We start from the raw sequence: 13,418 nt of genomic DNA, 5'->3' as shown, positions 1-13,418 counted from the left end.
CCTCTGACTTTGATGTTACAGGTGAGCTTGAGAAAAATGTATATTCTGCTTTTGGATGAAGTCAGTCTGTAGATATTAATTCTATCCACTTGACTCATGGTGTGTAGTTGAGTTCAACTATGTCCTTACTGATTTTCTGGCTGCTGAATCCATTTTTTTCAAGATTTTATTTATTTATTGGAGAGAGTAGAGAGCACAAGCCAGGCGGGGTGGGGGAAGGCAGAGGGAGAAGCAGACTCCCTGCTGAGCAGGGAGGCTGGCACCCCAGGATCATGACCTGAGCAGAAGGCAGACACTTAACTGAATGAGCCACCCAGGCACCCCTGAATCTGTCCATTTCTAATAGAGGGATGTTGAAGTCTCTCCAACTATGATAGTAGATTCATCTATTTCTAATTGTAGTTCTGCTTGTAGTTAGTTTTTGCTTTACACAGTTTGATGCTCTGTTGTAAGGGACATACATGGTAAGGATTATTATGTCTCTTGAATTGGCTCCTGTATCATTGTGTAATGCCCTTGTTTATTCCTGATTACTTATTTTAAAGTCTGCTCTGTCTGAAATTGATGTAACTATTCCTGCTTTCTTTTGATAACTTTTACCATCCATTTACTCACTTTTAGTTTATATGTGTCTTTACACTTAAAGTGGATTTCTTATAGATAGCCTATACTTGGGTCTTTTTTTTTTAATTTAATTTTATTATGTTAATAACCATACATTACATCATTAGTTTTTGATGTAGTGTTCCATGATTCATTGTGTGTGCATAACACCCAGTACTCCATTCAATATGTGCCCTCCTTAATACGCATCACCAGGCTAACCCATCCCCCACCCCCTGCCCCTCTGGAACCCTCAGTTTGTTTCTCAGAGTCCATAGTCTCTCATGGTTCGTCTCCCCCTCCGATTCACCCCCCACTTTCATTTTTCCCTTCCTACTATCTTCTCTTTTTTTTTTTAAATATAATGTACTATTTGTTTTAGAGTTACAGGTCTGTGATTCATCAGTCTTACAATTCACAGCGCTCACCATAGCACATACCCTCCCCACTGTCTATCACCCAGCCACCCCATCCCTTCCACCCCCACCACTCCAGCAACCCTGTTTCCTGAGATTAAGAATTCCTCATATCAGTGAGACCATATGATACATGTCTTTCTCTGACTTATTTCGCTTAGCATAATACCCTCTAGTTCTATTCACGTCGTTGCAAATCGGGTTTTTTGATGGCTGCATAATATTCCATTGTATCTATATATACCACATCTTCTTTATCCATTCATCTGTCAGTGGACATCTTGGCTCTTTCCATAGTTTGGCTATTGTGGACATTGCTGCTATAAACATTGGGGTGCACGTACCCCTTCGGATCACTACATTTGTATCTTTGGGGTAAATACCCAGTAGTGCAATTGCTGGGTCGTAGGGCAGCTCTATTGTCAACTCTCTGAGGAACCTCCATACTGTTTTCCAGAGTGGCTGCACCAGCTTACATTCCCACCAACAGTGTAGGAGGGTTCCCCTTTCTCCACATCCTCGCCAACATCTGTCATTTCCTGCCTTGTTAATTTTAGCCATTCTGACTGGTGTGAGGTGGTATCTCATTGAGGTTTTGATTTGGATTTCCCTGATGCCGAGCGATGTCAAGCACTTTTTCATGTGTCTGTTGGCCATTTGGATGTCTTCTTTGGAGAAATGTCTGTTCATGTCTTCTGCCCATTTCTTGATTGGATTCTTTGTTCTTTGGGTGTTGAGTACAGATTTTGGATACTGGCCCTTTATCTGATATGTCATTTGCAAATATCTTCTCCCATTGTGTCAGTTGTCTTTTGGTTTTGTTGACTGTTTCCTTTGCTGTGCAAAAGCTTTTTATCTTGATGAAGTCCCAATAGTTCATTTTTGCCCTTGCTTCCCTTGCCTTTGGCGATGTTTCTAGAAAGAATTTGCTGTGGCTGAGGTCGAAGAGGTTGCTGCTTGTGCTCTCCTCTAGGATTTTGATGGACTCCTATCTCACATTTAGGTCTTTCATCCATTTTGAGTCTATTTTTGTGTGTGGTGTAAGGAAATGGTCCAGTTTCATTCTTCTGCATGTGGCTGTCCAGTTTTCCCAACACCATTTGTTGAAGAAACTGTCTTTTTTCCATTGGACATTCTTTCCTGCTTTGTCGAAGATGAGTTGACCATAGAGTTGAGGGTCCATTTCTGGGCTCTATTCTGTTCCACTGATCTATGTGTCTGTTTTTGTGCCACTACCATACCGTCTTGATGGTGACAGCTTTGTAATAGAGCTGGAAGTCCGGAATTGTGATGCCGCCAGCTTTGCTTTTCTTTTTCAACATTCCTCTGGCTGTTCGGGGTCTTTTCTGGTTCCATACAAATTTTAGGATTATTTGTTCCATTTCTTTGAAAAAAGTTGATGGTATTTTGATAAGGATTGCATTAAATGTGTATTGGGTCTTGTTTTTTGATCCACTTTGACAACCTCTTACTTGGTACCATTGACATTCAAATTGATTATTGATGTAGTTGGATTAATACCTACCGTATTCCTTACTGTTTCTATTTGTTGCCCTTGTTCTTTGCTTTTATTTTGTCTTCCACTCTTTTTTCTGCTTTTTGTAAAAAATTTTAATTGAGCATTTTATGATCCCATTTGCTTTCTTTTCTTAACATATTGATACTTTTTTTTTTTTTAAGTGGTTGCCTTAGAGTTTGCAATATATATTTACAGGAAATCCAAGTCCACGTTTAAATAATACTGTATCACTTCATGGGTAGTATGAGTACCTTATAATAACAAAATAATCACAGTTCATCCTTCCTATCTCTGGTATCATTGCTGTCATTCTTTTACTTACATATAAGGATATATAATCAAAACATATGCATATATGTGATATATACATAAACATACATAATCAAATACATTGTTGGTATTATTTTGAACAAAAACTTATTAGAGCAGTTTAGAAAAATTAAAGTTTTTATTTTACCTTCACTTATTCCTTCTTCAGTGCTCTTCCTTACTTTATGTAGATTCATGTCTCTAACCTATATTATTTTCCTTCTCTCTAAAGCACTTTTTTAAAAGATTTTATTTATTTATTTATTTGAGAGAGAAAGAGTGCAGGTGGGAGGAAGGGGCAGAGAGGTAGGGAGAGGGAGAGCATCTCAAGCAGACTCCATGCAGAGCATAGAGCCCAACACGGAGCCTGATCTCCTGACCCCGAGATCATGACCTGAGCCGAAACCAAGAGTCAGATGCTTAACTGAACTGAACCACCCAGGCACCCCTCTAAAGCACTTCTTTTAACATTTCTTGCAAACCAGGTCTATTGGCAAAAATTCTCTCAATTTTTAGTCTGAGAAAGTCTTTATTTTTCCTTCACTTTTGAAGGATAGTTTTGCAGGGCACAGAATTCTAGTCTGGTGGGGTTTTTCTCCTAACACTTTACTCCACTCTCTTCTAGCTTGCATGGTTTCTGAGGAGAAGTTAGACATTATTCTTATCATTATTTCTCTGGAGATAAAGTATTTTTTTTCCCTCTGGCTTCTTCTTTAGTTTGAAAATGATATGCTTAAATGTAGTTGTTTTGTCATTTTATCCTGCTGGTGTTCTCTGAGTGTCCTGGATCTGTGGTTTGGTATCTGATGTTAATTTGGGAAAATTCTCTGTCATTTCTATTTTAAATTATTGTTATTATTGTCTTGCTTCTCCTTCTCATATTCCCATTATATTAACACCTATTGTACTTGTATTATAGTCAGATGTTCTGTTTTACCTCCATCTACATTATCTTTGCTTTTAAGTTTTTGAGGATTCTCTTGCTGTGTCCCCTAGAGCAGAGGTTTTTTCCTCAGCTGTGTCCAGTCTACTTTGTTTCTTTTACAGTTTTCATCTCTAGCTTTTCTTTTTGGTTCTTAGGATTTCCATCTATCTGCTTTCATTGCTTATCTGTTCTTGCATGTGGTCTACTTTTTCCATTAGAGCCCTTAGCATATTGACCATAGTTTTATTTTTTTGAAATTTTATTTGTCAGAGAGAGAGCACATGCACAAGCAAGGGGAGCAGCAGGCAGTGGGAGAAGCAGGCTCCCTGCCGAGCAAGGAGCCTGATGTGGGACTCCATCCCAGGACCCTAGGATCATGAAGGCATAAGACCCTGAGCTGAAGGCAGATGTTTAACTGACTGAGCCACCTAGGCATCCTGATCATAGTTGTTTTAAATTGCCAGTCTGATAATTCTGATATTTCTGTCATGCCTGATTCTGATGTTTGCTCTGTCCTTTACACTGTGTTTTTGCCTTTTGGTATGCCTTATAATTTTTTTCTTGATAGCCAAACATGATGTACTAGGTAAAAGGAACTGCTGTAAATTACCTTTACTAATATGGTAATGAGGTATGGGAGGAGGGGAAGCATTCTTTAGTCCTATGATTATAGGTCTCAGTCTTTTAGTGAGCCTATGCCTCTGGACTATAAACTTCACAAGTGTTTCTCAGTTTTTTTCCTTTACCCATGGTTGGGACAAAATGGGTAGAGTTGGCTGGAGTTGGGTATTTCTCTTCCCCTAGATCGGTTAGGTTCTGATAATATCCCAGCAAGTTGTGCTCTGCCTAACCAGTTTCTCCTGAGGAGAGGCTTTGTTAAGAATAACATACTCTGGCAGATTTCAGAGTGGTTCCTTTTCTTCTCCCCCTGCCAAAAGCACAGGGGAGTTTGCTCTAATATTTTACTGTGGAAACCCAGTTGAGCTTCTGGAGGTAAATCTCACAGTATTATGCGGAGGTCCGCCTATAACTGGGTCGCTCTGAGTTTTGAACTCTCAGACTTGTCACAATGAATCTCCAACAGTCTGTGAATTATGGCTCAGGTTTTCCTACCCCAGCAATGGTTCTCAAGGTGGTTTTTGTTTCTGAGTCTGCTCCAATAAGCTGTTACCTCCTCTGTCTCCCAATCTTGGGGACAGCTATTTTCCTCTCTATGGCTCCAGGAAGTTGTTGATTTTTTAGTCTGTTGAGCTCTTTACTTGTCAGGATGCAGTAACAACTTCCAAACTCCTTACATGCAGAACTGGAAACCAGTCTACTGTGATTTTTACGCTTTCTAGGAGTCGTTCGTAGGTCAGAGCAGCTTATTTTTTAACCAGTGTTTGGTTAGAGGTTGTGCTTAAGCCCTTGTGCCAGTGAGGCTTCTTCCCTGTGTTGATAGATCGATGTGGGGCATGGTGAATGATAACAAAATACCCTCATCCCGTTCTTTTTGCCCACGATTGGGTGCAGCTTAAGCATATGTGCAGAGCCTTGCCAACTTCTAGGATCATCTATGATCCCAGGAGGGCTCTTCTTGGCTGTCTTTCCCTGGTTCTCTATTAAATTTCTGGCTGCTCTACTCTTTCTTTGGTTGCTGGGCGGAACTTTTATGCCACTGAACAGGAGCTGGGGGTGGGACAGCATCCCTGTTCTCCCAGAATAACACCCCTTTTCTGTGAGCAGGGGGCCAGGGGTAACCCCTAGTTTTTAGCTTGTCCCTCCAGGTGGTCTTAGCCTGCTGTGCCTGGGAGAGAGTTACTACCTGACAAGTAGGGGATGGAAAAGAAGGGAGCCTTCTTCCTCCCAGCTACTGTCCAGAACAGAGCTTCTGCAACCTACCAATGGCCTGCTTCTTCCAAGGTAGCTGTAGATGAGGAGCTAGAGAAAGAGGGAACGCCCATCTTCTTACCCATGTCTGCCCAGAATAGAGCTCCTGGAGTAGCAGTGGTGAGGGAGAGGGGACAGGGGAAGGGAACAGGTTGTGGTTCAAATGCTACAAACTCACTGTTTTCCTGAGATTTGGTAGATTTTCTTGAATAAATGTTTCTCCATTTGCTGTATGCCCTTAGGACAATTTCTGAAGACTTTAAATGATTATCTTTTATTAGTTTCACCAGTTAAAAAGTTGTAATGCCAAGCTCCTCCCTCCACCATTACAGAAATCCTACCCTGGTTGAACACTTTAAAAGAAAGTTCAATAAACTTTTGAGCTAAACTTCTGATTTTTTTTTTAACATTGATATAGGAAGGACCACACACACAACCTTAGTAATACATTCACCTATTTAAAAGCATTCCAGTGCTCGCTTCAACAGCACATATACTAAAATCAGAACAGTAAAAGCATTCCAGAAATATATGAAGGAAAACCTTACATTCTCCTCCCTCTTTTTCCAAAGGTAACCACTGTTAAAAGTATAATGTGTGTCCTAGGGGATTCTTCAGAACTTTCAGAGAGAGAGCCTTACTTTATGAAAGAATTAAATAAGTAATACATGAAGTGCTTCCATGAAAATCACTGTTTCTTCTATTGTGTTTCTAGTCATTCATACCTAGAAAAATTCCTTACGGAGCAAATGATGGAAAGGAGAGAAGATGTATGGCTTCCACTCATTTCCTATAGAAATTCGTTAGTCACTGGAGGTGAAGATGATAGAATGTCTGTGAACAGTGGAAGTAGCAGCAGTAAAACATCCTCAGTAAGAAATAAGAAAGGACGACCCCCACTTCACAAAAAACGAGTAGAAGGTAAGTCTGCCTTTAAGCTGTGAGACAAGTAGTTTGCTTACTATTGCAGAGGTAAAGTGGCAAATCTGTTGAAGCAAGGAAATACTGTTAAGCATGTTATTTCCTTGTAGATTTGACACATACTGAGAGGTTAAGGCAAAAAGGTTGGAATAGACAAAGTGGAAGAGAAAAGGGTCAAGGAAAAAGAAGTTGGAAGAGCATGAAACACAGAGGAAGATGGTGCAGAGAAAAGTGGAAAGTTACAAAGGTTTATAAAATTGATCCCCATATCATAGACCCTCTAATACATTAAAATTTAAAATAAGGTAGTTACCAAAATTCATCCTAATGTAGGAGAGATTCTGATAAGTTGAAGGTAGACCTCTGCAGCAAATTGAATATACCAAAACAACTTTCCATTTCTACCCCATGGATGAGTAATTTATTTTTGTGCATTAAAATAATGATAGCCAACTCTGGTTTTATAACCCTCATGGACTGTAGGAACCAGGGAGTTGAATTGTCATGAATAGGGCGCCTGGGTGGCTCAGTTGGTTAAGCGACTGCCTTCGGCTCAGGTCATGATCCTGGAGTCCCTGGATAGAGTCCCACATCGGGCTCCCTGCTCAGCGAGGAGCCTGCTTCTCCCTCTAACCCTCCCCCCTCTTATGTACTCTCTCTCTTTCTCTCATTCTCGCTCTCTCATTCTCTCATTCTCGCTCTCTCAAATAAATAAATCTTAAAAAAAAAAAAAGAATTGTCATGAATATGTGATCATTGGTAGTTAATTCATGTATCCAAAAAGACTAAAAATTTCTTTATTAGAGCATTACTCTTAAACTAAGACAATTCAAAGTACAAATGCTTATTTCCTCAAATAACCTTCCCCCATCTCCATGGTTTTCCTAATAAATATTCTCCAAACCAAGAGAGAGGAAGGCAATGATCTGAATCCTCCTCTGCTCCCTTTTACAACCTTCTATTACCTTTCAGTATCTCACCTCTGCTGCCTAAAAACTAGTGACTCATGAAAGATTTTGCTATAACCTGTAGCAGAATTAATTAGAATTTAAATCTGTTTCTTTCCTCATTGGGGAGGCAGTATTGACTATTGGTGACGAGCACACACTCTAAAACTAGAGTTCTAGAATTCACACCTGGCTTTCTAGTTTTAAACTGTATGACTTTTGAGCATGTTATTTAACCTCTCAGCCTCAATCATTGATCACACAAAGGATGATCAGAGTACCTATCCTGTCTGTCAGCTATTGTAAATATTAAATGAGATACTCCAAATAAAATACTTAGTATACACACAGAGGTTACTTAGCACAGTGCTTAGCACATAGGCACATGCAGTAAATGTTAGCTGCTATTGTCAGAATGTCAGTATTTCAAAGAGAATAAAAGATATGAAAATATTTACAGAATTAATGTTAAAGATTTTCTTTCAGTTTTTATTTTTGGGACTTAAAGTCTTTTTGGTCCAGAAAATGAAAATACTAAGTCCTGTCTTTGTAGTGTAGGATCCTAAACTTTTCTCTAAATAAAGACTCCAGTCACTTCCTTTTTAAAATGTCTTCTAGAGCAGCCTCTATCAGGATGCCCCTGCCACATCCATCTATCCATCCATCTATCCAGTCTGTCTGTCTGGATATAGATCTAGATATACAGATATTTTTACTCACAGCTTTTCTTACATGTAATATTCCTATTAGCCAACATTCATTAAATTCTTGCTGTGTACCAGGAATGTGCTTTATATGCATTATTAGCATTTAATCATTTACTTGACTAACATTTGTAAAGCATTTAGGTCAGTACGTGGCACAAAGTGAATGCTGTATAAATGTTTTATAAATGAACTCTTGAGTAAACATTATTATCTGTATTTCACACAGAAGAAACTAAAGCTTAGAGAATTGAAATAACCACATATAATTCCCTCACTAATGGGGCAGTCAAGTATTATCTTCAGGACGAAGAAAAGCATATATAAACCAGATAATTTGTTGTTAAATTGCAAAAAAGAAAACTTGCTGTTGTGTCAGTTTGAAATTTACCAGAGACTGAGGTAGGTCGTGTGCCCAGAATCCTTAGGCAGCAGTTTCATCTGTTTGGAATAAAGATGAGAAAGCTTTGCAAGAAGTGTTTTTATTGAGGAACCCTTAGGGGTTAGGAGAATCTCTTCAAGAAGAGTGAGTTCTTCCTGAAGTTATTCATTAAGTCTTTACCATACACCTTTCTAAGAACTGTGTGAAATGCTGGAGATTAGGTATTAATAAAAATGCTCATAGTACAGATGGAAAGACAGAGAAGCAAGAGAAGCAGGCGATTTCAGTTCCACATGGGCAGTGCTCTGATGGGCGAAAAAGGTTTTCTGGGAACATAAAGGGGAGTGATCAAACTCTTAATCAGGAAAGATTTTCTGGGAAAGATGACATGTAGTAGAGCTGAAAGATGGATTTACCAGGTTAAGAACCTAAATGATAACCATTCTTATAAGTGCAGCAAAAAATAAAAGTTAGGAATTAAATGTTGAATGAAAAGTGGTATGAATAAAAGAAGATAAAACCTCTTTTTGCTGATTAAGTGAAGAGATTGTTGAATAGTGAGCTTCGAATCAGTGGAATGACCTTAACAAGGCAATAGCTAAATATTTTCCAGGAACTAAAAAGCTTATCTAGAACATACACGTGTCTGATAATTTTTGAAACACTGAGAGATGGAATGTTTGATAGCAAGTGAGGAACCTAACATGCTGCACAAATCTGAGACTTAATGGAGGAAGAAAAACAATGGGATTCATACTGTGTACTTTGTGATTTAAATTTTTTTTTTCATTTAAATTCTTCAGAAGGAAAAGCATAGCAGTAATACTTTTAAATCTTCCCATATTAAGAAAATAGCTTAGGGGCGCCTGGGTGGCTCAGTTGGTTGAGCGACTGCCTTCGGCTCAGGTCATGATCCTGGAGTCCCTGGATCGAGTCCCGCATCGGGCTCCCTGCTCGGCGGGGAGTCTGCTTCTCCCTCTGACCCTCCTCCCTCTCATGTACTCTCTCTCATTCTCTCTCTCTCAAATAAATAAATAAAATCTTTAAAAAAAAAAAAAAGCTTAGAATGTTTATAGTAGAAACTTTATGTAACATTATACCAGCCTGTAGTTTAGATACATAAATAATGCTATATCTGCTCACATCTTTGTAAATGACCAGAAGAAGGAAGAAACAGCTCCTGGTCCCTTGAAGAAATTTAATTCTAATTACAGAGATAACATATACAGTTGACAAATCACCTGCCAATGCAGACCACTGTATAATTAAATCCTAAGTAAGTAGGAATGATTCTGTTTCCTCTAGAAGTTAAAAGAGAATGGGAAGTCGGGGCTGGGTAGGGTGATTAAGGAGAGCTTCCCTAAAGAGGTAGAACTTAGAAGCATGAAAACAGTGAGCCTCTTAACCCATCCCCGCACATACAGCCTGGCAAAAAGTTATTTCTCTGGTGACCAGTGTCCCAGTTGTGCAGTGGGATTTGCTGATTTTCCGTAAAGGTCTGCCAGGCTTTAAGTGCTTGTGCCTGGGGCCCCTGTAAGGCCCAGCAAATAGGCCCTTTATTGCTTGAGCAAAAGAAGGTTAGAGGGGTCTCTGGCTGGCCTAATTCTTCCTCTTCTGCAGTGAATTAATCCTTAGAGAAGGAGGGACTTGGAAGAGAGGATAAGGTAAGGATAGCTGACATTTGATGGTTACATCCATTACATCATTTAATCCTTAAAACTCTTTGAGGTTGGGTATTGATATCCTTATTTTGTATATGAGAAACCTGAGTTTTGGAAGTTTAATAACTTACAGAAAGTCACACAAGTGAGTGGTGTAAGTAGGATTCAAGCTAGGCAGTCTAACCCAGGAGCCATGTTCTGCAAGTCTGTGCTGTAACTTCTACCAGAGTTTCCTCCACTCATGACATTTTGTGAATCTAACTGGAATTTTACAGATGAAAGTCTGGATAATACGTGGCTAAATAGGACTGATACCATGATTCAGACTCCTGGCCCCCTTCCAGCACCACAGCTCACTTCCACTGTACTGCGGGAAAATAGCCGGCCCATGGGAGAGCAGATTCAGGAACCTGAGTCTGAACATGGTTCTGAACCTGACTTTTTACACAAGTAAGTAGTAAAAATTCATTTTCTTGGTATAAAATCTTTAATTGTTGGGCGCCTGGGTGGCTCAGTTGGTTAAGCGACTGCCTTCGGCTCAGGTCATGATCCTGGAGTCCCGGGATCGAGTCCCGCATCGGGCTCCCTGCTCGGCAGGGAGTCTGCTTCTCCCTCTGACCCTCCCCCCTCTCGTGCTCTCTGTCTCTCATTCTCTCTCAAATAAATAAATAAAAATCTTAAAAAAAAAAAAAATCTTTAATTGTTAAAGAAAAGCTATCCAAGAAAAACTTTGTTAAAACATATTATTGGTTAGTTCATGAGAAAAAAAAACACAAGCAGAGATAATTTGTATTAGAAAATATATAATAAGGTCTGCCAACACTTATAGATATCAGTTAATCGAAGTCCAGAGACCTTTAAAGCATGGTGCCTCACTAAGTGCTGAGCTCAGTTGGATTCATTGGGCAGGTCTGTTACTTCTCGGGGACTTGTGAAAAAGACATGCAGGTTATTATAAGAGTCTCTGCTAAGGTTGTTACTAGTCTGAACACCAAATAGACTACTCCTTTTATAATCCATTTAATTAATAGTACTTTGTCTTGTCAAGTTTATATTTTAAACTTAAACTGTTATGGATTAAGATATTTGTCAAGATATTTGATAAATTCTCAGAACAGTTGCCCTTTCCCTAAGAGAGAATCAAAGCGTTACCTTTTCCCACACTAGTAATTAATATGTTTTCTAGTACCAGGGCCCCAAAAATTTTGGAAAAGGCATGATGTTGGTATGACTTTTGCTATAAAAAAACTTTTTCTTTGTTATTTTCCATTCAGCTATGAAGTTGTCCTATCTCCTTGTGTTTCTATTCATATTGGGGTAATGCTGTGAATTACTCTGAGGGTGAGAGAGAATTCTCAGTTGAACTCAACAGATTTAGCAGGTTGAAAATGGAAAGAGGCAGTGTTAGAATTATTCAAATCCTGAGTTTTCATAAAGCATCTTTGCCCAGAGGATCTGCCTTTCTTCAAAGCTAAAAGGATAATCATTGTCAGCCACTACAAAACAGCATTCGTAGAGGGTAGTTTGCCTTATGACCAGCATTCCCATCCCGCTTCCTAGAGGGTGAATTCTTCCTTATTTGAGCAGCCTGCCTTACTTCCCTGACTTTACCACTTGTTAGTTCCTCCCCTCTGTGGTCTGCTTTTCCCTGCTATAGGTTTATCAGTTTAATCAAGGTGGTAGCCCCACATGATATAAAGATAGCTGCTTAGAGAGAACTTCATGTGACAGATGTTACCTACTAAAAAACCATTAAGGTTTACGTCCTGTAAAATCCCCAAGAGGCATGTTTATGCAAGTGTCATGTGCCAGTAAGTGTACAGGGGAGAGGAAAATTTAGCCCAGCATGCACCTGACTCCAAATCTCTTCAGAAGGACTGAGAAGAAAATGTGTTAATACCTTTCCTTGTTCAACTCTGGAGAGCTCTGAGCCACAAGACCAGCATCATTTCTGCCCCTTAGGGGACTGGCTGTCCAAGTAGGAACACTTGTGAGCAGGGCAGCAGCTGGATACAGAGGTCTCCGAAGCACTCTTGTTTGACAAAGATTCGGGGAACAAACCTGATAAATTAAGCACCTGTAGGGGAGGGAAAGGTTTTACCCAACCCTCTTAGGATCCCTGACTGGGTCTGAAAATTTAAATGGACAGATCCAAGAGGAGAAAAGCATACACATTTTACTGATTTCTTTACATGTACATGGGAGCTTTTACCATAGAATTAAGACCTGAAGAAGTTACCAAAGCAGGGAGCTTTTATACCTTTTAGACAAAGAATAAATCTGTGAAGAATTGACAAGACAAAGGAATTTGGACTAGGAGTAGTCCAACTGAGACTATGTAGTCCGTATCTTCCTTAATTAGGAAGATAAGGTTTAGTTTAACAAGGTGTGTTTATAGTTTCCTCTGGTGCCATCTCTAGGTTAAGAGTCTGTCTCCCATAAAATGAGAATTTGTTTTCTGCCTATAGGCAGAAAAGGAGGAGCTTTTTCTTTGTTCCCTGCTTCTTAATTGCCTTCAGCTCAAAATAACCTTTATCTCAGAGGCAGTATTTTGGGGTGACATAACTTTGGTTTCCTTTACACCTACCAACCAACCACAGCCAGAATCCCTGGAGACTTAGGCATCTCTTTGGGCAACTTACTGCCATTTCTGCAAAGGTAGATCCTTCGATAATGATCTGTCTCACCCTTAACTCTATAATAAATCCAGCTAATTCCCCATACATGGGGATAAGGCCAGCCAACTATGGCCTTCTTGGCATGGGACTGATTAGCTAAATTCATCTTTTGCCACAAAGTGAATAATGTATTCTCTTAGTCCTCAGATGCAGATCTCTTGGTTAGGCCAACCAAAATTAGAAGATTTAAATCGGAAGGACAGAACAGGAATGAACTACATGAAAGTGAGAACTGGAGTAAGGCATGCCGTGTAAGTGTTAACATCAGGTAGCACAAGAACATAATGACTATGTGATGCTGTTCATTTTGTGGAATGATGGCTCTCCTCTGACATTTGGTCTCAGGAGTTAAGATCATAATTCAGGATATGCTGTGCAATGTAGGATAGAAATAGAGGGTGTGGACTTTTGATGCTTTCACCATTTAAATCCTAGTGCTGCCACTTGCCAGCTATATGGCCTTGGGCAAGCTCTAAACCTCAAT

General features: G+C 39.6%; 1 protein-coding gene across 3 annotated transcripts in view; it reads left to right on the top strand.

Annotated features, from left to right (window-relative positions):
* Nucleotides 1–13,418, top strand: part of STAG1 (stromal antigen 1) — a 409,713-nt gene that overhangs the window by 391,895 nt on the left and 4,400 nt on the right. For all 3 annotated transcript variants that reach the window (XM_034995271.1, XM_034995264.1, XM_034995275.1), the window contains 3 exons: nt 6,357–6,562; nt 10,532–10,706; nt 13,075–13,185. In XM_034995271.1, coding sequence (XP_034851162.1) covers nt 6,357–6,562; nt 10,532–10,706; nt 13,075–13,185 — 492 coding nt within the window. The remainder of the gene's footprint in view (nt 1–6,356; nt 6,563–10,531; nt 10,707–13,074; nt 13,186–13,418) is intronic.

The sequence above is a fragment of the Mirounga leonina genome, unplaced genomic scaffold (genome assembly GCF_011800145.1).
Source record: "Mirounga leonina isolate KUSES-001 unplaced genomic scaffold, KU_Mleo_1.0 Mir_115, whole genome shotgun sequence".
Classification (NCBI taxonomy): domain Eukaryota; kingdom Metazoa; phylum Chordata; class Mammalia; order Carnivora; family Phocidae; genus Mirounga; species Mirounga leonina.
Note: the sequence above shows the minus strand (reverse complement) of the source record. Positions and strands in the feature narration are given on the sequence as shown.